General features: G+C 39.0%; 2 protein-coding genes across 4 annotated transcripts in view; one reads left to right on the plus strand and one right to left on the minus strand.

Moving 5' to 3' along the window:
- Positions 1-28: 28 nt before the first annotated feature.
- Positions 29-17080, plus strand: LOC146464676 (kinesin-like protein KIF11-B). Of its 2 annotated transcripts, none has more exons than XM_085129488.1 (27): positions 29-184; positions 2482-2721; positions 2847-2922; positions 3479-3544; positions 3996-4115; positions 4542-4666; positions 4876-4966; positions 5232-5298; positions 5858-5936; positions 6108-6204; positions 6475-6570; positions 7291-7379; positions 8020-8525; positions 9188-9297; positions 9934-9996; positions 10249-10377; positions 10803-10901; positions 11230-11298; positions 11691-11783; positions 11961-12022; positions 12106-12205; positions 12486-12569; positions 12852-12947; positions 13149-13371; positions 13951-14086; positions 14548-14722; positions 15579-17080. In XM_085129488.1, the coding sequence occupies exons 1-27, from the start codon at positions 129-131 to the stop codon at positions 15774-15776; spliced, it is 3345 nt and encodes a 1114-aa protein (XP_084985614.1). In that variant the 5' UTR covers positions 29-128; the 3' UTR covers positions 15777-17080. The 2 variants fall into 2 exon arrangements, with proteins under 2 accessions (XP_084985614.1, XP_084985615.1); XM_085129489.1 differs by having other exon boundaries at positions 13951-14081; positions 14546-14722.
- Positions 17081-17717: 637 nt separating this feature from the next.
- The window catches only part of LOC146464677 (uncharacterized), a 9864-nt gene continuing 5349 nt past the window's right edge, over positions 17718-22232 (minus strand). The window contains exons 1-3 of one of the 2 annotated variants that reach the window (XM_085129491.1): positions 22132-22185; positions 20997-21768; positions 17718-19662 (exon numbers count right to left, since the gene is read on the minus strand). In XM_085129491.1, the coding sequence (XP_084985617.1) occupies positions 18719-19662; positions 20997-21753 (1701 nt within the window). In that variant the 5' untranslated portion in view covers positions 21754-21768; positions 22132-22185 and the 3' untranslated portion in view covers positions 17718-18718. Of the gene's footprint in view, positions 19663-20996; positions 21769-22131; positions 22186-22232 lie in introns of those variants that run through there. The other variant, XM_085129490.1, reaches the window with a different exon arrangement.

Consider the following 22232-nt stretch of genomic DNA (forward strand, 5'->3'; position numbering starts at 1 on the left):
GAACGAGTTTACAGGCGACTGCCAGAGATCAAAGGAACACAGACTGAGCGGTTTCGACAATTTTTAGGCTGAAAAAGATACTTTTAATTTCACATCCTCCTTCCGTGAAACTGATTAGAGAAGAAAAGATGGTGAAAGGTAAAGCACCACAGGAAAAGAACATTCAAGTTGTTGTCCGATGTCGGTAAGATGCTAGGCTACTGTACGTAAACGCTGGTAAACGTCAAATCGAGTAAATTAATTTTAAGCTATGATTTTGCTTTTTATCGATCGATCGAGATGAAAATAGTCTGACAGGGAACGAAGGCTTTCATATCATGCTGTGACATATTTATTAGAACCTATTTATTAGTCTGTGGGATGTTTAGAAATTTATAAAAACATTTTTAGTAGATGAATTGAAAGTGATCCAGAAAATATGCATGGAAAAATAGTGATCAGCTATCGATAAACTCCTTTGTAGAACGAAGAAAGAGACGTTACATCCATTTTCTTCGAGAATTTCTCGTCTTTAATTATAGCCGTATATCTAGCCGAATATTAGCCTCTGACTACCTTATGATTTGCCCTTTGGACTTGTTGAACCTGCATTTGGGTGAGGGATTTCCAGAAATTGTTTCGGATGGTGGGTCGGGGGCAGTGGTGTCCACAAATGGATGGTACATGTATTTTTGGAAACGGCAGTATTGCTGGGGTACTTACCATTTACACAAGCCACCCGGTTGAGCTTGTCTATTATGGAAAATCTGATGTGCAATGTACAGTATTGTAAGTAGCATCAAATTGAAAGAAATATTATGGTGGCCATAATTTCAGAAATTCTTCAAGAATGATATTTCCACCGGGGGTTTCCAGGTTTTCCATGTAGATGGGGGACCTTCCTGGTTATCTCTGTTTTCACTGTCATTAGCAGGCACTAGACATTGCCCTTTTTCCCAACTACATGTAGATTGAATGTAACAGTAGAAAAGATCTGGCCCCAGTTGTTCAAAGGCCGGATGACTTTATCTGCTGGAAAAGGCACTATTCAGGGTCTGAAATATACTTCACGGTCAATGTTGTCCAAGGTTTTCGTACACTCCCAAACATAACTGTGGTTAGAGTGTGCATATTCGCTTGTACAAGAGGAAATACTGAAATCTTTTCCCAGATTGAAACTGTCGGATAGTGACTTATCCACAGGATAAAGTTATCCGGCCTTTGAACAACTGGTACCAGATAAAATGTACTTCAACCAATACAATTTATCCGCTGGATAGCAACTTATCCGTTGGATAAAGTTATCTGCTGCTTTTTGAACAACTGGAGCCTGTAATAGTTATTTTCCCAAATATCAACAGACATATTCTCCTCACTGTTATTCATATCTTTCTTATGGCATTAGTTGGGAGAATGTGTTAAAACATCAAGACATTTTTTCCTTGGTGATCAGTCCATTGATTCTCATGACCTGTGTGTTTGATTAAGTTGTGATATTTTGTAAGGGGAAATTAGATGTTGATCACTTTTGGGACTTAAAGGTTAACTTGATGGGTTTGTTAAAAAATGCTGTGAACTCAAAAAGGAGAATAAAGAGCAAAATATTGTTAACATACTGGCAAGGCATTGCCTAACTAAGAAAAATTCCAAGGAGCCCACAAGGCCAAAAGACAAGAAGTTAGGAGCCCAACATGTGAAGTGTTAGGTGTTGCTGGAAAAAAATAGGCCTTGTCACGGTTTTCGACGCCATTTTGACGAGTAGGCAAACAGGCCTGATATAACAGTGTTTGTATGGAAATCCAAAGCCAAATAATTTTTTGCTTCTGAAAAACTCATGAATTGGAAACTTTTGGCACTAGGAAAAGGATTTTAATAAATTAAAGGGATGTAGCTACGCCAGAAAGTGTCCAGTCGTGTTTTGAACTTTCCATACATTTCCCTGTATTTTTTTCCGACAAACTATTTTTAGTAGTACAGTTGAACCTCTCCACAACGGCCACCTTGGGGACAGAAGAAAGTGGCTGTTGTGGAGAGGTGGCCGTTATGGGGAGGTAGGGGTGTAATATCACACCTTTTTTTCGGGAAGTACAACATGTTTATTGTGCCAAGTTCATGCTTACTGTAGCCTATAATGGCAATCCGATCTTAAATAATATATACAGATAAAATACACAAAATCAAAATGTTAACAAGACAAAACGAGCAAGGGTCGCAACATTCGCTGTATTATTGTAGACAATTTATGCTTACTGCAGCATACAAATGGAACACAATCACAATACGTATATCTTTAAAATGGATACAGAAAAAGGGGTGGGGGGAGAGCATGACAGGAGGGAGACATTTTCTTGGGTGCCCCAGGCTACTCCAGGCTCCTGTTGAGGAACAGCCTTGCATAGACTCCCACAGCTCTCAAGCAAAACGGCAATCTGTTTGAGAAAGATAAATTAGCGTGTTCAGAGTAATATGTTTTTCATGCCATGTTGTCTTCTTTCTTTGCAGGCCTCGAAATACTAAAGAAGTAAAAGAAAGCTCCCCATCAGTGGTTAAATGCCATCCAGCTAAACGGGAAATTGTTGTTAAACATGACATTGGAAACATGTCCTCTTTGTCAACGACAACAAAAACATTCACGTTTGATCGAGTGTTTGCCCCTGATACCAAGCAGTTTGATGTGTATCGCTCAGTTGTCGTGCCGATCTTGGATGAAGTCTTGATGGGATACAACTGTACTATCTTTGCGTAAGTTTGCCCTTGTCTTGTACCTGGACAATTTACCTCAAGTTTTTAGTTAATAGTATTGCTGTAAAATGGTAATTTTCTACAGTTTTATCAGAAGTGTCTGTTTTTTTTTTTTTTTCATGTAGTTATGGCCAGACAGGTACAGGAAAGACTTACACCATGGAAGGAGAGAGAAGTCAAGATGACTGTTCTTGGGAGGAGGTGAGTGATAAGGTTGGCCATAACCTTAGACGGGTGGCTGATTACTGAGTGCGCTTGATGTTATCAGTGACCTTAACTCTTATGTACATGTAGCACATCCACAATCCTGACCAAAATATTCGGGACAGAGGCCAAGGTGGGGCCAATTTAGACATGGTTCCAATCCCCTCCCCCCACCCACAATGTTGATGAACAAAGACGAATCTATGCATGTGCTATCCACATAATTTATGTTAACATTGAAAGGTGGCGGGAGGGGATTGCATCAATAAGCAAAGACATTGATTCTGTTCAAGAGGCAAAGTTTAACATATCATCTAATGAAGGTGCTTTACTACTGTATGTTTTATATACAGTTATGTTTCATAATTACAGTTGAGTCCCAATAACACAACCCTTCAAGGGAAATTGAAAAAGGTTCGAGTTATTGAGAGTTTGAGTTATCGAAGGTAAAATTATATAGAAAATGACCTGGAAGGTGGAAAGGAAAATTTGTTCGAGTTAGCGAGGGTTTGAGTTATCAGGAGTTGACTGTATCTTCTTTTCTAAATTGCAGGATCCCTCAGCTGGAATAATTCCACGCACCATGCATCAGTTGCTTGAAAAGCTCAACAGTCAAATGGTGGGTAATCAGGCTGGGTTTACTTAATGATTTGTTGACCATGTTTGGCCTTGACTATAAATGCAGTACAGTCATATCACCATTTAGTCCAGTAAACTGCTTGGTGCTTTTAAGATTCACTACCTCCAGGGTTTTCATACATGTAAAAAGTTTTGAAGTAGGAGATGAGGTTCTTGATGGTGAATATACAACAACTTGCCAAGGGGACCCCTTGGCAAGTTGTTAAATTGTTTAGACTGGCTCAAAGGCAATTACCATGTTTAGATCACACACCAGGTACCAGTACTCAGATCCCAGGTTCTGATAAAACCTTACTTTGTGCCTGGATTTTTTATATTTTCCAATGACCCACCCCTCCCAGTCTTCTACCAAAAAAAAGTGTTGGATCTCAAATTTTTTATAGCAAACTGCTCTACATGTCTGGTGATTTAAGTCCTTTTTTTTTCCTCAGGAATGTGAGTTCTCTGTGCGGGTTTCATTCTTGGAAATATACAATGAGGAATTGTTTGACTTATTGTCCCCAAGCTTGGACAATCAAAAAATGCGCCTTTTTGAAGATTCTGCACGCAAGGTAAGAATGGGGATGTGGATGTTTCAAAATAATGTAGAGGGAAATATTAAGCAAAAAATTATAATTACTGTGTGTTATATTATTTCCATCATTTATTTATTTAATGGCATATTCTAAATCATTTGCAATAACTTGATACATAAATCAATTAAAATACAAATCAAAATTATCACAATTATACAACATTTCAATGTTGCCAACATTGTTTTATGTGGCTCCCAAGCTCATCTATGGTTGAGGAGTTTAATATAGAGTGGACTGAAAAATGACAGTTTGAAGTCATTACTCCTGCACTTGTTAATGGTAAATCAGATGAAGTCAATCTCCACCAATTGATGACTACCATTTCAGATTCTCCCTCCACCCTATGTGCTTTCCATTTGGACTCCACCCCACCCCACTTATTGTTGGCACGTGTTCTTCTAGGGTTCAGTTGTCATCCAAGGACTTGAGGAGCTTGTGGTCCATGACAAAGATGATGTTTATGATATTCTTGAGAGAGGCAGGGCAAAGCGACAAACTGCTGCTACTTTGATGAATGCACATTCAAGGTGAAGTACTTCTTCAAACAAAATGACTGTACCATAACCCAGAAATTATAAAGTTAGCTTGCCGTTGCATTTATTTACAAGCTCAGGTTAGCATTAATTTGTAGCATTTGAGTTTTGGGATGTGTAAAAGTATGAATGTGTCTGTAATTTTTAAGTTTCTTCTGGCCATTTGATTGCAATATTATTAATATTTTTATTTTTCCTTTCAGTCGTTCCCATTCAGTGTTTTCTGTGACTATTCACATCAAAGAGAATTCTGTCACTGGTGAAGAATTATTGAAGATTGGCAAGTTAAACTTGGTAAGTTTTACATTTAAACTGTAGATTAATAATAATTATTGTAAGCTGGTTGTGTTTCAGGAGCACATTTTGATTCACGGCGAGAAAGCCACAGAAATGACTACTAACAGAAAGGACATGCAGCTTCAATCAAAAAAGCAAAACTTTTGCGGTGCCAGCTTACTGTCTTGTACCCAAAATATATTGCAATGTATTGAGAGGTCCATGAATGATGCATTTTGGCAAAGTTAGTTGACTAACAATAATTGTTTGACTTCTTCTTAAGGTCGATTTAGCAGGAAGTGAAAATGTTGGGCGGTCAGGTGCTGTAGACAAAAGACTCAGAGAAGCAGGTAGGAAAAGAAAGTACATCATAACCATTCCTGAAGTCAAAGCTCTGCTTAGAAGTGTGTGTAAAATGTTTCACCAGGATAGACTGTTTTCAGGCAGAAGGGGGAAAAGGACACTGCATGTCATTGCTGGCTTGTACAAAATCAAGGTGTTCTAAAGGAAACAGTGGCAAAAAAAAATATTTAATCTTGTAGTACATAGTGATACAGTAGAATGTCTGCTGTAAAAAAACTGAACTAAACTTACAGGTATATTAGTGGTGTATTTACAAATGTATGGAAGATTATCACGAAAGTCATGTATCTTAGTATGCAACTTCAGCATTTGTGAAAAGAAGGTCTGATGGATTCAAACCCATGACCTCTGCATTATATTGGTGTCAGTAGTACTCTTCAAACTGACTTATCCAGCCAACTGGATAGGGTCTGGTCATTTTGTGAGTTTATTATAAACCCATGGAGGATGTACAAGGATGCAGTGCTGTATTTGTTATCAGTTTTAAATGATATTGCCAGAAGTACTGCATGTTAACTTATTGTCTTTGATAATTCTTTTTTCCAGGTACAATCAATCAGAGTTTATTAACTCTTGGGCGGGTGATAACATCACTGGTTGAAAGAGCACCACATATCCCTTACAGGTATGTAAACTAACTAGTTGACCCTATCACCTGATGGAGACCAAAATATCATGCTCCACATCAGAAATAAAAGGAAGTTCAGTTGGATCATATTGTGTGTACAAACAATAAAATTTAAGTAATCATACATGTATCTTGGGGTAAAATTTTAAACTTTTGCTTTTTCAACAGAGAAAGTAAGCTGACAAGACTGTTGCAGGATTCTCTTGGTGGCAGAACAAAAACTTCCATAATTGCCACCATTTCACCTGCCCTCTGCAACTTAGAGGTAATTATTTTTAGTACATTAGTAGAGTTGGTTTTTATTAGCTTAATGTAACAGTACTCATTATTATAAAGAACAATGTTATTATGCAGTATTGTGTTGTAGGCATCCATCAGTCTAATTAAGAAGACTATGGGATCCCGCTCTGGATGTTCAATCCAACATAACATTGAATGTGGCTGGACAAGACAATACAAAAGTAGCAGTCTTTCCCACACTGAGTGCACTTGACAACTGATTTTTAACAAAGAATTTTATGAATCATTCTTTTAGGAAACTCTGAGCACTCTTGACTATGCACACCGAGCAAAGAATATACTGAACAGACCTGAAGTCAACCAAAAACTCACCAAGAAAACTCTGATTAAGGTACATAAAATGAGGTTTGCGCATTTTTGAAGGGAATTTCTTCAGGACTATCATATTGCCTTGGAAAGTACTAACTGAAAGTAGAGAAAAACATTAGTAAGAGAAATTTGTCTCTAAACAGATTTATCTGTAACATTGTAGAGGCTCCCAAGTAGGGTATAGGGAGAAGAGAAAAATTGATCCCATACTGCGCTTGGCTCGCTGTGCTTTCCAATTCAGTTACTCTTTGTCCTATGTCCCACTTTGGGAGCCTGTGAACATGGCTTACATGGAAAAATTTAAGTTTTCAAGTTATGCATTCTTCACTGTACTGATACCAACAAGTTTAGTTACATTTTATTTTTACATGTTTATACAATCAGGTTCATTGATTTATGACCCAGTTTTTTACCCTTTGTATGCTCTTTCAATTCATTACCATCGATGTCTGTGGTGCAGTCGTGTAGACAACAGGACAACAGGACAATTTGTGCTGTCTTGAACATTGAAAAAGTTCTGACTTTCAATTTGTGATCCTTGAGAAATCCTTTAAAAGTTTTCACTCATTTACATAATATAATATATACTTCAAAGAATGGGTTCATTGAATGTTTCCCTAGAGTAAAGTTCTGTTTTTCTTAATTTTACATATTAATATCTCTTCAGTTACCTGGGTTTGCAATTGAAAAAGTTAGATACATCACTATAATAATTGTTATAATGTAACACACATTTTTTCAGGAGTACACTGAGGAAATTGAGAAACTCAAAAAAGACCTTTTAGCTGCCAGAGGAAAGGAGGGCTTTTACATTTCAGAGGAAAATTACCAGTACGTACCCTCCGGGAATGGATTTCAGTGTTAACAAATAATTTTTTTAATATTTATTAAGACTCCTCTATTGTAAGATTTGCATATATGGACTGGTAAACAATAATTTATTATTAGTTTCTCTCTCGATTTTGGTGCAAATTGTATCAGGTTGCATCCCTGTCAACTATCATGCAACAGAAATCTCACAAAATCTAATTGAATCTATAAGGCCCACTGGAAAAAGGGCAAAAGTAATGATTATTTTGGCCTTTAGAATCCAGATTTCCGTAAAAATGCTAGATTCTAACTTGTTATAAATTGTGCTAAACCTTTTATTTAGCTTTAAATTAAAAAGAAGATAAATTATTTCAAGCATCACTCCAGTTGGTTCAGTTTTAGGGTAAAGTCATCAACTATTTACGTGGATTTGAGCCCTTAAAACACAATGTAAATTTGCAGCTGCATTTCTGATACAATAGGCAGTGTTTGTGCCCAATTAGAGCAAATATAGAGAAATCTGGATTTCAGAGCCATGTCATCACTCACACCCTTTTTTCCACCAGGCTGTTCAAGTTTGAAATGTTTGATCTCCTTGAAATGTTTGTCATCGATTCATGGAAGTGTTAAGGAATACAATATTTTTCCCTTATCACTGCAGAGCTCTGCAACAAGAGATCAAAGCACAGCAGGAGATGAACGCTGAAAGAGAGGCCAAAATCTCTGCTCTTGAAGAAGAATTTAGAAAGCTGACTGAACTTTTTACTGACACACAACAAGAACTTGAGGATAGGTGCATGGAACTAGAGGAAAAGGAAACTGAGCTTCACCAGACAACTTGTACACTGAAGCAAACTAAACGCACACTAAAAACAACAGTTGCAGAAAGAGACCAGAATCAGTACCTCATAGATGAACACAGCAAAAATGAAAGTCGTCTACATTCTCAAGCAAAAGACCTTCTTCATGTAGTCAAGGACAGTATTTCTGATGTGGATGGACTTCATCAGAAACTTGGTCGTAAGCACAGTGTTGAGGCTCATAATGTGAATGCTCGAGATTCCTTTGGCAAGGACTGCAAACAGCTGATCCAAACAGCTAAGCAGAATCTGAACCAGTTTCAAGGAGAAAACTTTGTATTCTTTGATTCAATGAAGAAAACCTTAGGTAAGTGAATATCCTTAAAGGGGAAGTGTCATGGGGTTTTTGACCTCTTTTGTTAAAAATGGTGAAATAATACCTTCACTTAGCTACAAAATAATTCTAGAAAAAAGAGATGAAAAAATCAACTCATTTTGTGAAAGGAACAACTCATGTTCTGCTCTAGTGCATTTTGGAAACAATACTGCGAGAACTTGAAAAACATTAGCCTAACATTTTTCAAGTTTCAATCCATTCCGACCTACTCTGTCTCTAGCCAGACGCACTAATCGACAGTTTTCTTGCACTTGGGTGATAATTTATAACAAGACAATGATTGTCTTTCTGTTGAAAGACAAAAAATTTTGATCTTTGAAATGACATCAAATTTGCATGATACTTCCAGTGCATCAGATGCTGGTATTTGGAAGATGTATGATATTTGCAGTCTTTGGCTTAATCCTAACTTAGAACAAAATTAGGCCCAATAATTAACTAAAGGTTCCCAGGGGAAGGTTTATTCTAGAGTCTGAAACTATTATAAGTGGATTGCTTGTGTTTGAAGTAAAAATCAAAACAGATTTACCTTGTTTAACAAGGGTAGCCATTGAGCAATGTTCCGGCTAACAATCTCAATGACCAAGTCTGTGCAGTATTATTTTTACCTTTTTTACAACATTTTTGTACAGGGAACCTTGTTTCTAAAAAGTCAGAGGAATCCCAGCAACTCCAGAAACAAATTCAAGCATTCAAGGATAGCATGGTGACTCAGATGCATGACATCTCATCCAGAGATCAGGTACAGTTTTTTTGATAAGTGCCTCAATCCAAGACTCTTATTTAACAAGAATTTCAAGAAGCCCTGTTAGGTTCATGTACCCCACCCAAACTTATGCACCTATTGTAGTTTCTTGAGTGCCCCGGGCTACTAATTCGGAGCCACAAGGAGATTGCAGAGTGAGGCTTGAAAGGTCAATGCAGGGTAAGTCTGGGTGTGGTTAGGTTCAGAGGGGGTTGGTATTTTAGGTCAGGTTGGTAAGGTTCAGCTAATTCAAGGGGTGGTAGCCTAAGTCAAGATGTGGTTACATGTAGGTTAGGGTGGGTGTGGTTAGGTTCAGGAGGGGGTAGGGTAGGCCTCGGTGTGGGTAGGTTCAGAGGTTGGTACATTTGTAGATAAGGTTTAGGTGTGGTTAGGTTCAAGGGGTGGCAGTTTGGTACGGTTCTAATGGTGGTAGGTTAGATAAGTTTTTGGTTAGATTCAGGATGTGATACAGTGTATCAGTTAGGGTCAAGACTTGATTTGTTTTCAGGGATTGGTAGGTTTGGGCTCATAGAGTTGTAGGTTATGGTCAGTGTGGCTATTAGTTCAGGGGGTCACGGGTAAATGTTAATTAATTATTTGAAAGATATAATTCCTGTTTTTCCTTTCTTAAAGGAACAAGTTGATGCCTGTGCCATGCGTCATGGTGAAATGTCCGCTATGGCTGAAGCCAATAAGGTACAAACTGTATGCCTACTGAAAATAATAACTTGTTCATCAGCATGTAGTTTAACTAGGAGTCATTACACAATCCAAATGCTTAATTATGCAGTTGATGTTAGTTTTTGAAACGTTAAGATCCAATAAGTAAGGCCTTTTAGCAAACTTGTAAGATAATAATAGCTAATAAATCACGCTTAAACTTGTCTAAGAAAATTACAATTCGCTACTAACAGCAAATAGTACTCTCTGACATTTTGATTTTTTTAGGATAGCATTTGTTCAGTATTGAGTACACACAAGGACCAGGAATTTTTGCCTAAAATGAGGGCACTTGAAAACTCTGTGCAGTCCATGGCTTCCTTTCAAGAGCAGTTTTCTGTGTTTTTCAGTGAAAAGGTAAGTTTTCTGCTGTGTGGACAATCTAGTACCCAGAGTCCTCAGGCTCTTTGGCCAGCGTTTAGTCGCCAGGAGAGACTCTTGGGACATCGAATTTAATTACCACAGGATTTCTGCGGTAAAACAATGGGAACCTTTACGGAACAGCCAATGAAAACATTTGAATTTTTTCGATGTCCCCAGAGTCTCTCCTAGCGCCCACCCGCTGACTAAAAAGCGTGAGGACTCTGGGTGCGAGATTGCTGTGTGGAGAGTTATTAGGTGTAGTTATACTTATGCTATTATTTAATAGCAGAGGTTTTACTATGCTTGGCTTCATTTGTAGATCCAAAGCCGGAATGGGAGAGATTAAAAATAGTCATCCAGGTAAACTTCATTTTGCCTTTTTGGGTGGCAAATTGCAAGCATTTATTTTGATTTTCCAGATGAACCAGTTGTCATCAATGGTGAAAACCTTTGTAGAAGGTCAAGAATCCATGCTGGAGAGTTTGGATGAGATGATTATGAGACAATCCCAGGAACAAGTGAGTAGAATTCTCTAAACTCAGTGATTTCTGTTTTGTCTCTTCCGGCCTTCTTTGTCATCACTAGTGACAGAAGAGAAAGCTTAAAATGGGTTTGAACTGGGTCAGCTGTTGCTCTTCGTTTACAATGCTAGCGACAACATACATTGATAAAAAATAAACATTGGGTCTTTGGAAATCATTTTGGAAATTGTGGTTAGTAGTTGGAAATCCCTTCTTTAGAGTCACTGTAAGTGCTTTTAATTTTATAAGTACTCGTAATTTAGAATATGACGTGCATAATTATTTAATTACTTGTATCAAGAGTTCCCTTTTTTCTGACCTGTAGGCCCAAGCTTTTGGCGAAATTACCAGTCATACAGACTCTGTTCTGAACAACCAGAAGGTCCTCATGAAGGTTAGTTATTCACTCAGAACTGGGTGGCATAAAACATCCGAACATTTCTGTGATTTATTTTCCCACTAATAAACTATTGGAACCGGACTCGACGACCATTTTACGTGCTCAGTAAATGTTCTAAAAGTGCTCAGTAAATGTTGTTTCTAACTTTTTGGAATACTTTCGACATGTTTGAAGAAAAGTTGCTAACAACCAATGAAAAAAAAAGGAAAAGAAAAAATAACAGCGTTGAAAAAATGCATGTACTGATATCGAGGTGCTCTTAGTGGCTAATTTAATGGGGGTGGGGTAGGGGTTGTTTTCTCCCCCTCAGTAGAGAACTGGGTTACAGCAGAGCTGTGATAATAAGTTAGTAAGTTGATGTCTATCTGGTTTTTATGTCCATACAGGAGCTACAGCAGAATTTTTTCAAAGAGATGATGTCAGTATTTCAAGACATGGTAGACAGGCAGACCGACAAATTATCGGATGATGCAGAAAAGGTGAACTTTAATAACCCCAATTGTTCTGAAAACGAGTACGTAAAATAAAGGAGTCTTCGGTAACGGTAATCTTTAGCTTTTAATCTAGAAAAGTTAAGTAATACTAACGCAAATTTAACTATTTCATCAACTCGACATGAAGAAGTTAAATTATTGTTTGGTGATTTTACTTTCAAGGTAAAAGGTGTTTCTACAGCTGCTCTTAAAAACGTGGAATCTTCACGTAGTAATCTAAGAAGGTATGAAGACAATTCAAACTTTGATGTTTTCTGCTTTTCAAAGGAACAAACTAACCTTTGCCACGTGGACCTTTTTATTTCAGTTATTGCCACTCCTTGAAGAACTGTGCTTCTCAGTTTTGTGACAACTGCACTCACACTGTTAACAAGAACACTTCTGAGGCACAAAGCAGATTTCAACAGGTATGGAAATTTTTTTTTGCTTTTTAATGTTAGCTTTTTGTTCACTTGAATAAAGTTTATAACCTTGAAGTTCATGTACATTGAAGGTACAAATGAAGTATATAACTTTCAATTTCAGGTGCCGTTGAAGGTACAAATGTCCGAGCGTGATCATTTCTCTAAGATTTATCGGAGGAGGTTAAAACTACGGCATTGTTGAGCGACAGATTAGAAAACAGTGCTTTCCATACTGTCGAATTTTAGTATCTTATAGAAATGGCCTTTTTTTTTTTCTCTCAAGGCTGCAGAACAAGTTCACGAGATCACCAATCTTCAAAAAGGTGTTGAGGATGATGTTGTTACCGTTTCTCGCAAAGTTGATGAGGTATGTGGAGCGTGAAGATGTTCGCTATGCAAAAGCGTTCTCAGTAACTTGGTAGGCGCTTTAGCAAACTCCAGAGGACATTCGGCCCCCAGTTTCATACCCTCTCGATCGTACTGTAGATCAATAAGAATACGTTACATTCAAAATAGAAAATACTCTTTTTGTTCACAGACATATGATACGTGAACCAAAATCCACATGCAGAGATTATTAAGTAATTTTAGGACTGGACCGGAAAGGAAAACAATTTGAGTCAAATAACTGAACTTTTTTCTTTCGCAGCTTGCTGTTCAGTGGCAGGACATGTTGGAAGAATCCTTTTCTCAGCACCTGGACACCATCAAATCCTGTTCGACCCAACAGCAGTTCGCAGTCAAGGTGATTTGCGATCTTAATCCATAATTGCAAAGCCTGTTAGTTTTGGCTCGTTATTGGTAAAGTTATTTATACATCGCATTATAAAATGTAACATGTAGCCTGCGAGTGCCGCCGCCTGTCATTTCTCGCCGTCGTGAAACACGGTACACGTATGTATGGAGATTAGTTCTATAGATTTGCTGATTTACTTTTTTCGCGCAGGTATGCGAAGAGCACGTGGGGCAACATTTGAGTCACGTGACGCACGCGTTAGATTGCCATGGTAACACGCTAAATGAAATGGCCGCGACACAAGAACGTCAGTTATCTGATCAATCAGAGGTAGTGAACTCATGGGCGCGTGACCAGAACAAACTCGTTGAACAAGTTGGTGCAAGAGTCAACCAGTTTCTGGTGGAGGAACTGAAGGATGACCTGCCAACAGGTTTGTCAAAAAAGTGGGATGGAATATCCGGTATTTGGATACGCGACTGCACTGACCAAAACGTCCTTTCTTAAGGCAAACCTCCTATTTTTACTTACATCCGCGTTTGATAGCCATTCTTTTTATTTCCTCCATGCTTCTTTCTGGGTTTTGAAGTGAACAGAATATGTCTTTAACGTGATCAGGGAAAATTTGTTAGTTGGCGAGGATTAGTTTGCACTCAACTTTTGCCTTCAGTTTGAAGCGCACGCCAATAATTGTCAAACAATGCTATGCAACAGGCTGACATAGGTGCGATATAAGGAGTATAGTTAGTGGCAAAAATAGTGTTCATTACCGAATTTGAGCCCAGTTATTCAAAGCCCGATGAAGCTAATCCTGGATTAACATGAACTATATAAAGATTCTCCCGAAACATTTTTGTTCCTCAGTTTTGACTTTTCTTTTTCGTTAGTTTAAAATTAGCTTTCAAAATCATTTTTAACGAGCGAGGTGAAAATCTCGATTAGCGTTAATCGGCTTCAGAACAACTGGGCCCTGAAGAGTTGTTTCTTTACTGTATTGCTTTATTTTTCCCAGGATCAACCCCTCAGAGACGTCAGTTTAACTATCCCACCAACCTAGTTAAAACTCAGCCTCATAATGTACTCAAGGAAAGGTTCCAAGCTGGTTATACTGTGCCTTACTCACCAGAGCCTCAACCAACCAAGGTACAGTATTTTTTCAATACATATCGTAACTGACTCTTAGTTTTATAAAGACCTCGTAAGTCGGTGGTTCGCTGCCGATCTTATGGCGACCCTTACTGGGGCATGAACCAAGGCATTGCCCTATCCCTTTGCTAGTTTCCACTGGTTATAGGATTGCATGTTGATTAATCATTTTTGAGAACGGCGTGTACCCGCTCATGATGCTATCAACGAGTAAATGCCTTTGTTGAAGTACTGGAGGGTGAGTAACCTGCGGCAAGCGCGGGAAATCCCCTGGTTGACGCGGCAAACTTCCGTTAGCGCGGGAAAACATGTGACAGGTGCTAAGCGGCAAAACATTCACATATCCCAAACGTCAGAACCCATTGCTCCTGTCTAGTCATTGAAAAGCTAATACAACTACAGTATTTGGCTCTAACTTTTTCTTGTTGTATTTCATGATTTAATTATTGTCTTTTTTGCAGAGTGTTTCAAGTGAAGAAGCTGTTCCAGTATTTGAGTTAAGCCGCGGCAGCACTGTCAGTTCAGATAATGGCGTGTATCCTCTGCGAGCTAGCGATGGTGATGAACACATTTCTCAAGATGACAGCCTTGAAGGAAGCGTGTCTGCAGCTTACGAACATGTGTTTGTTGAGCCACAGGTAATACAACTCGCTAGTTGGTTTGGGTTCTTAAACTACAAGAGCCGACTTTCGCACGTTACAAATCGTGCTTACAAAATGTCCCAGAAATATTTTTTGCTTACGGCATCCTAAAATCGAAGGCAGTAAATTCCGGGATATGGCTTTGGTGAGCCTTGGCATAATTGTCGTAAGGTCAAAAAACTAACAATAATAACTAAAAGGGTATTTAGCTTTATAAATCTGATTGAGGACAGCGTAATGGACGCTCATAATGTACCCCGTGTTGTATCATGTGCAGTACTACACTTGTTGATCAACCAATGTTGGAACTGCTTTTCAACAAATATTATGCGATATTGAATGTTGAAACAGGCCATTCAACATGTTGAATGCTGTTGAACAGAAATTCTTTTCACTGCTACAACATTCGTGTTGAACGACAGAAGAAAATATCAAGTAATTTTAGCTCACGGCGCTAACTAGTCTAGACGTCGTTCCAGCAACAAATGTTGAACGATGTTGAGCCATGTGTCATTGACTTGGCAAGATGAAGGTTTGGTTTTCACGAGGTTGTAGTGTAAGCATTACTGGAGCTAGATGTCTGCGGCAGTTGTAGCAAAGCAAACGCTTACCGCGAAAATTCGGCCTTGAAAGATCGTTAAGTGTTGCGAGACAAGTTTCAGGAAACATTGATTGCTCTGTAACATCGTTACTCCCATTAACCCACAACTGTTCTTCATCATCATCATCATCATCATCACCTTTATTTGATCACGTTATCAGAATCGCGTAAAAAAAAATGGTATTCCTGTGAGCAGTGCTAACTACCTCAATAATATAACTTAAAAAATTATTCACTGTTTCCAATCAACAGCCCATCTTAGCTGGAGCCCGCGAAAAGCCCATGTCAGCTGGTACACCCCGTGATAAAGAAAATAGAGAGAAGCCGCTGGGCAAAGCTTCCAGTATTCCCAACCTGGCTGGAGTCGGCAGCAAGATTCCATTGGTCAATAAATTCAAAACTCCTGTGGATCGCATCAAGCGTCCTTTGAAAGCTATGAACACGCAGTGAATTGTACAATAGGTTTACAGTCAACCCAGGTCACGCGTGAACGACATTTTTGAAATTTGAACGGAGTTTTGAAATTTACATGTCAGTTTTGAAAATCGCCAACGAGATGTCAGAGTTCCCGTATAAATTTCCCTAGTTTATTGACGGTATAAAGCTATGAATTTTTCTTTACATTGCAAAATTGAATATTTCAAGAACAACAATTGTTTCCCAAGTATTTTGAATCTTTTTTTCAGTTAATGCGTCTTTTTCGGAACGATTTCCAGAGAAATGTCCAACATTCCATTGACACGTCGGACATGACAAAGGGAAATTCGATTGTTCATTTCATTCTTGGAAATACTGTTCACGCGTGACCTGGGTTGACTGTAATTTTGGCATGAACTGGACTCAAGGGAAACCCATGTGTACATATATATATAAGATAACAAACTGAAATATGTCGGTAAAGACGAGCGATCTTATTTTTTAACAGACTGTAGCTCAGTATCGGATTACTCTAGAGATACACTTAATTAAAAATATAAAAATGGACGTGTTGCGATATTTTAAACATCATCAGCAGCATTTTATAAAAAAAAGTCCTATTTTCATATTGTACAGGCGAAGACTAACCGCATATAGTGAAAGCTAATCGAGGTGGGTAGAAAAAAAAATAGTTTACACTATTTCATATATTACAGGTGAATTGAAAAATAAAAGCAACTGATTCGATAGCAAATTAGACGACAGCCAATGATAATGATGTTGGAAACATTGCAGTCCATTAATTTTTATATTTTTACTAATAGCTTTTGTCTAATGCGACAGCTGGTGCCGTTTATTGAGTTATAGATGCACGTGCTTTGATAGGAGAAGATAAAAAGTGCAGCACAATCATCTCTTTCAGGCGCGGCCGTAATTTCACGACTCACTATTAAATGAAATTCTCCCCAAAAAATTTAATTTAAATTCCGTGTTCGTAGACACAGGGATGTGATTATAATTGGAAAGACTATTTTTGGTACCAAACTGGTGCACACTCAAATCTGTTATGGGGGGAGTACTATCTAGAGCTGAAACTATTGTAGATCATCTACGCAATAATTCATTCAAAATGTTGGGTAGAGATTTAGACAGCTTCAGACGCCAGACAAAACGCTGTGGTTTGCAAAATATCTTGGGTTGGTGTAAATAAATATATAAGTATTTTTGAGACACTTGTTATGACAATCGCTACTTTTATTAATCGACAAAGATGACATGACAAATGCGTTGTGTGTGTATTTCAAATTGCACTCGTCAGCTTACCCTTGGAAGATCTTGTATAGTTCCTGTGTTTCCTTATGGTACGATGCCGTCACCGAAAGGAATTCACTGGTTGGGGGGAGGGGGGATTGATCTAGAGCCACTCCCCCGTTGATAATGGCGTTTTGCCAATTGTCATACACTGGAACTAGACGGCAGTATATTTATTCAAACAAATATCTTAAAATCGGATACACTCATAAAGCTCACTATACATTTGAATGGTTTTGCTATGAGGAAAGACCTTTTAACAGAAAAGACAAAGTATCAAATTTTATTTTGCCAGAGACATTGGTGAAAAATGCGGCAATAAACAAAATCACCCCATAAAAATTGATTCATTATTTACTTGAAAACGCTCTTACAGATTTGTTTCTAATTTCGCCTACAGTCCCTAAAGTTTCGTCATAAAGTGTCTGACTAGATTTCGAGATAATCGACAATGTTTAAAATGAGAGGCTATGCGCTACCGTTGCTATGGTAATAGTTGTTGCTTGGAAACCGATGAAGGAGATCGAAGTTTATCTTCAATGCGAGATTGTAATTTCAAAACGTCCACCCTAAGTCCAGAAAACTGCCGCGAGCCTCCTTTAGTTATCGAAAACAATTCGTCTGTGGAGACTTAGGGTGCGTTTCTTTGGGAAAATCAATCCGGATTTTTGATCCAAGATCGCTAGGATCATGGTGTATCAAAGGAACCGACGAATCCACTCTGGGTAAGAATTCGTCGGTTCCTTTGATGCACCATGATCCGAATGATCTTGGATCAAAATCCGGATTCGGATTTTCCCAAAGAAACGCGCCTTTATATTTTGCATCGCTCCACGAAAGCATCGTCGTTTCGCTCCTCACTATCGAAGGGCCTCTCTCGTTTACAAAAGGGCAATCGTCGCAGGGACTTGTTCCACGTGACGGGACAAGCTAAAGGTACCAAAATGTGGTCCTTGCTATTAGATATTTTGAAGAAAATGGGTAGGTCACAATGACATGATGCGCCGGACTAGAGAGCAGAACGTATGGGTACTTCCGAGCTGTCCTTCTGGCAGATGAGAGAAGTGAGCGTGCTTTTAAACTCTCTAAAGAAGCCGCAAATTACGTACGGTGAGTAATGTGCACACCACGTCACCTAGTGATGGAGGCCTCCTCTAAAATAACAAAAAGAAAAAGTCCGCTAGAATAAGAGATAAATTAGGTAACAAAAATTAGGATCTACGATAAAGATATACAAGTCACATAAAACTTCACTTAGTTTCCTTTTAAAAATCGCGTTAGGCATAGGTCTTTTTAATTCGTTAGGCAGGAAGGCCCAATCGTTCAAAGCTCTAAAGTAGGTAGTACGTCTTCCCCATTCCGTTCGCGGCTTCAGAAGTCTTGGTAGGAAACCATTTCTAGTATTATAATTATGCAATTGAGTTCCAAATATTGGTAAGCTTGTGAAAGAGTTTTGCAAATTTCACCCAAACTAGTCCCCTCTAGTGTCCCCACCTTAATTTAATCTTTACCTACCTAATCTGTTTTTGCGATTATCCAAATAGTGGAAGAAATGTAAATTGTAAATTACACTATTGAGCAAATTGGCTGTGTGGTAATTTTTAAACAAAGCTATCTATGAACTAAATCTATCTAAAGAAGAAGTCAAAGAACGGAACACTCTTTTAAGCTCTCGTTTTTCTGTCAAACAACCATCGCTTAGGCGCCTGCCAACACCAATCCAGCGCTCGCACCAGTCGCCACCCCCTGATCTTTTTCCACCAATCAGCAATCTGAATGCTGTACTTGATCTTTCCGAGGAGGTGAAGCCAGTAGTCAAACCAAATGAATCTTGAGAACATGATCAACAGAACGTGCTTAGGACCAAAGCCGAAGTCACTCATCTGCACCCTCAAATGCTGCAAGGCCCAAGCTTCATTCTCGGGCTCATTGAGGCGAAACGAGCAGCCGTCGTACGGTGCAAAAACGGCCAGGCGCCATCCTTGGGGATTCCGCCAAAACAGCCGCCAGTAATCCGGCTTTATTCCACAGAGTCTTCCGATGTCATCAATGTAACTGAACATCTCCACCAGTGTACCCAGTCTTCGGGAAGAATCCTTAAAGTACTCGTCCCAGGAATCCTTGTCTGTCACGGCCACTTCAAGGCGTTCGTCTCGTGGTGGCAGATCGCACTTCCCCGAGAACACCTTTCCGACAAATCGCGACTGAATCTCGGCTATGCTGGAGATAGATCCGACCACCGGACGAACGTAACCCACGAATGCTAGCGTTGGGTCTTCCACGTTGAAGATGAACTTGTAATTGTGCGTCAAGGGCACCGCTTGAAACTGAGGGGGGAGGAGAGAGAATTCTGTCTTATAACCTGTACACTGGATGATGACATCAACAACTTCCTCAGTGCCATCGCAGAAGACAACTGTTTTGCCTTTGATGCTTTTAATTGCTCCTTTTGGGACACAGCGCTGGTAGTCGACTCTATCTAAAACGTGACCATTTTTATTGATGGAGAAATGGAAAAATTTGGCATCATTCTTCCACTCAGCAATACCGTGACCTTGGTAAGCAAGTAGAGAGCCGTTTGTGGTCCAGTTGCAAATCCAGGATAATCCTGCAAAAAGTAAACGGAGAAAGTACTTCCTGTTACAGTTCCGGAGGTGGGAGTGCTGCATGAGGGCCTGACCCGAAAAGACTGCCAATTCAACCTTGTAGTATGCGAAAGTCTGGCGAAATTTCAGCCGGACTTCGTTAACAAATCCTCTTAGAAAAGAGTTTGCTATTAATTTCAGCCAGGGTTGAAAGTGCTTATGTAAATGTAAGGAAATTTCAGTCTGGACTGAAAAGTAAATTTGGGCTTGTGAAATCATTGTGATTTCCATGAAAACGTTTCGGGGGCCCGTTTCTCGAACGTCCCGGTAATTTACCGGGCCCGATAAGTGTCTTTAGTGATAAATGTTTCTTAACAGAAGTCAATTTTTTTTAGCTTAGAATACTAAATTTTAAAATCTTATAATTTTATGAAAACGTTGGCCAAGTACCATGTCTGTGATCACTGTGTAATCGGCGAAAAAACGTTTATAAATATACTCATCGGGCCCGATACCCCAGGGATTTTATTTTTCCTCAGTGCAAGGTATTTCAATTACGCCCGAGCTGAAATTCCTCATAAAAACGCAACGAAATCTGAGCCCTCCCAATCGGGCTAAGTGAAATTCGCCATGTAATCGGGTCCTTAGTATTATAAATGGTCGTGAGACCAAACTGTGCACCAAAAGGTTAAATGCAATTCTAGTGTTAGAAAGGACAACAAAAACTAGGTAGAAAACCTGAAATATCTTTCACGTATAATAAAAGTAATGAGCATATCACCTGCTTTTGGTACAATTTTTGCTTTGAATACGTGAGAAAGTTCCGTACCACTGCGGTGAAATTTTGTTATTGAAAGGGAAGGTGTTGAACCTTGAAAATTCTTTAAAGATGAATTATTTGCAGAAAATACTTTCCAAGTGGCTCCTTTGGAGTCATTTTTTTCTGCAGTTCGACCGCTCATCGCCAGTTTCCAACAAACAGTAAAGATTATCTTTCACATCAAATGTTGACCACGAGTTGTCTCTTGACTGCCCTAGTGCCTTTAAGCCGCATTTCAGTCAGTTTTTAATTTTCAGTTTTCCCTTATCAATTGTTCTAGCAATTCAACTTGTTTATTTATTTTTATTAATTTTACCAAACGGAAAGACTGGGAAGAAAAACAACTCAACCAATGGCGCACCTCGTCCCCAGGCTCTTTCTTTTTCTAAGAGGAAAAAGCCTGGAATAAAAGATGGCATAATTTCAGAAGCTTTAATTTCTGAATGTTTTTCTTTTCTCCTTTAAGTTGTTCTTTTACTGTAAATTTTAAGCAGTCTATATATAAAACATGTAACACCACGTTAGTTATTTTCGTACCTGGTTTGCTCTTTGTGAAAGGAGCAATGAACCTCAGTACTCTTGAAGAGGTCTTATCCAAAACTAGAGGCCGTCGATTAGGCAGGACCTTGGCAAACTTACGAAAGAAATGCATGCCACGTGGTATGCACCAAACAAGTCGAGACACGTGATCATAATACTCCTCAACAACGTCACTCGCCGTTTCTCCACCGCCTATCAACATCACCCGCTTATTTGCATGCTCGGACACAAAAGATTTCAATTCGGAACTGTGGCGAACTTCCCCGACAAAGTCCCGAAGGACCGAGTGCTCGAGGTCGCGGTTAGGCTTTTGAACGGAACCGGTGCAAACGATCAAAAAATTTCCTTCAAATTCTTGGCCTTTTTCGCATCGTACTCGCCAGAGCTCGTTTTCTTTGGTAATTTCCTTTACGTCATGTTCCAGACGAATGTGCGACCAGAGTTTGAAAGCATCACAATAAGACTTTAGATACTTCAGCAGATCTTCGTGCTTCGGAAACTGTCCAATCTCCTCTGGCATTGGAAAGTCAGACATTTCTGTAAAGGACGACGAGGAAGTTGTTTTTGCATTCTTCATAACTGTTGTAATATCTGGGTCGTCTGAGTAGTTCCACAGGCCCCCCACGTCACTACGCTTTTCCAGTGCCACAGCTGTTAACCCTTCTTCCAACATACATTTACAAGCCACAAGTCCCGACCAACCGGCACCTATTATGAGAACATCTCTAAAGACGGCCTGCTTGGTTTGTGGCATGGTCGAGCTTGCTGGCTGGAAGCAAATATAACCTCATTAGAAATAAGTGATTAATGCGTTTTCAGTCCGATTTTAGTGTTCAGAGCTCGGTTTCTTGCGCTGTTGAACATGAAATTGCCTCTCTAATATGCCGGATTTTGTAATAAGCCTCCCTTTCTGTTAACACTGTCTTGTGTCCTTCAAGTCGTAAGGATTGCTAATTGAAATAATAGGACGCCCAGCAACTGCTTCAAAAATTAATATTGTGAAAGATGGACGGTTCAAAACATCAAACATGATTTCCGTGGACATAGATGAAATGTCAGTCAGTTTATAGAAGACTTAGGGGGCTGTTTTGGATAAATGCCTAAAGTATTATTTCAAAATTGGTCTAAATACCTTGAGCCGTAGGTGCGTGCTATTTGGGTCAATTTGACCTGTAGTAATCAGAGAATTCTGTTTTGATTTCTGATCGTTCAATGACCAGTTTTTCTCTGGAG

This window comes from Pavona decussata, unplaced genomic scaffold (genome assembly GCF_977016875.1).
Source record: "Pavona decussata unplaced genomic scaffold, jaPavDecu1.1 SCAFFOLD_161, whole genome shotgun sequence".
NCBI lineage: Eukaryota > Metazoa > Cnidaria > Anthozoa > Scleractinia > Agariciidae > Pavona > Pavona decussata.

What these genes read in the sequence shown, in the direction of transcription:
- LOC146464676 (XM_085129488.1), top strand. Translation starts at nt 129, where the DNA reads ATGGTGAAAGGTAAAGCACCACAGGAAAAGAACATTCAAGTTGTTGTC. An exon ending in CCAAGAAAACTCTGATTAAG is followed by an intron (nt 6,571 to 7,290) that starts GTACATAAAATG and finishes ACATTTTTTCAG; the next exon opens with GAGTACACTGAGGAAATTGA. An exon ending in AACAGCAGTTCGCAGTCAAG is followed by an intron (nt 12,948 to 13,148) that starts GTGATTTGCGAT and finishes TTTTTCGCGCAG; the next exon opens with GTATGCGAAGAGCACGTGGG.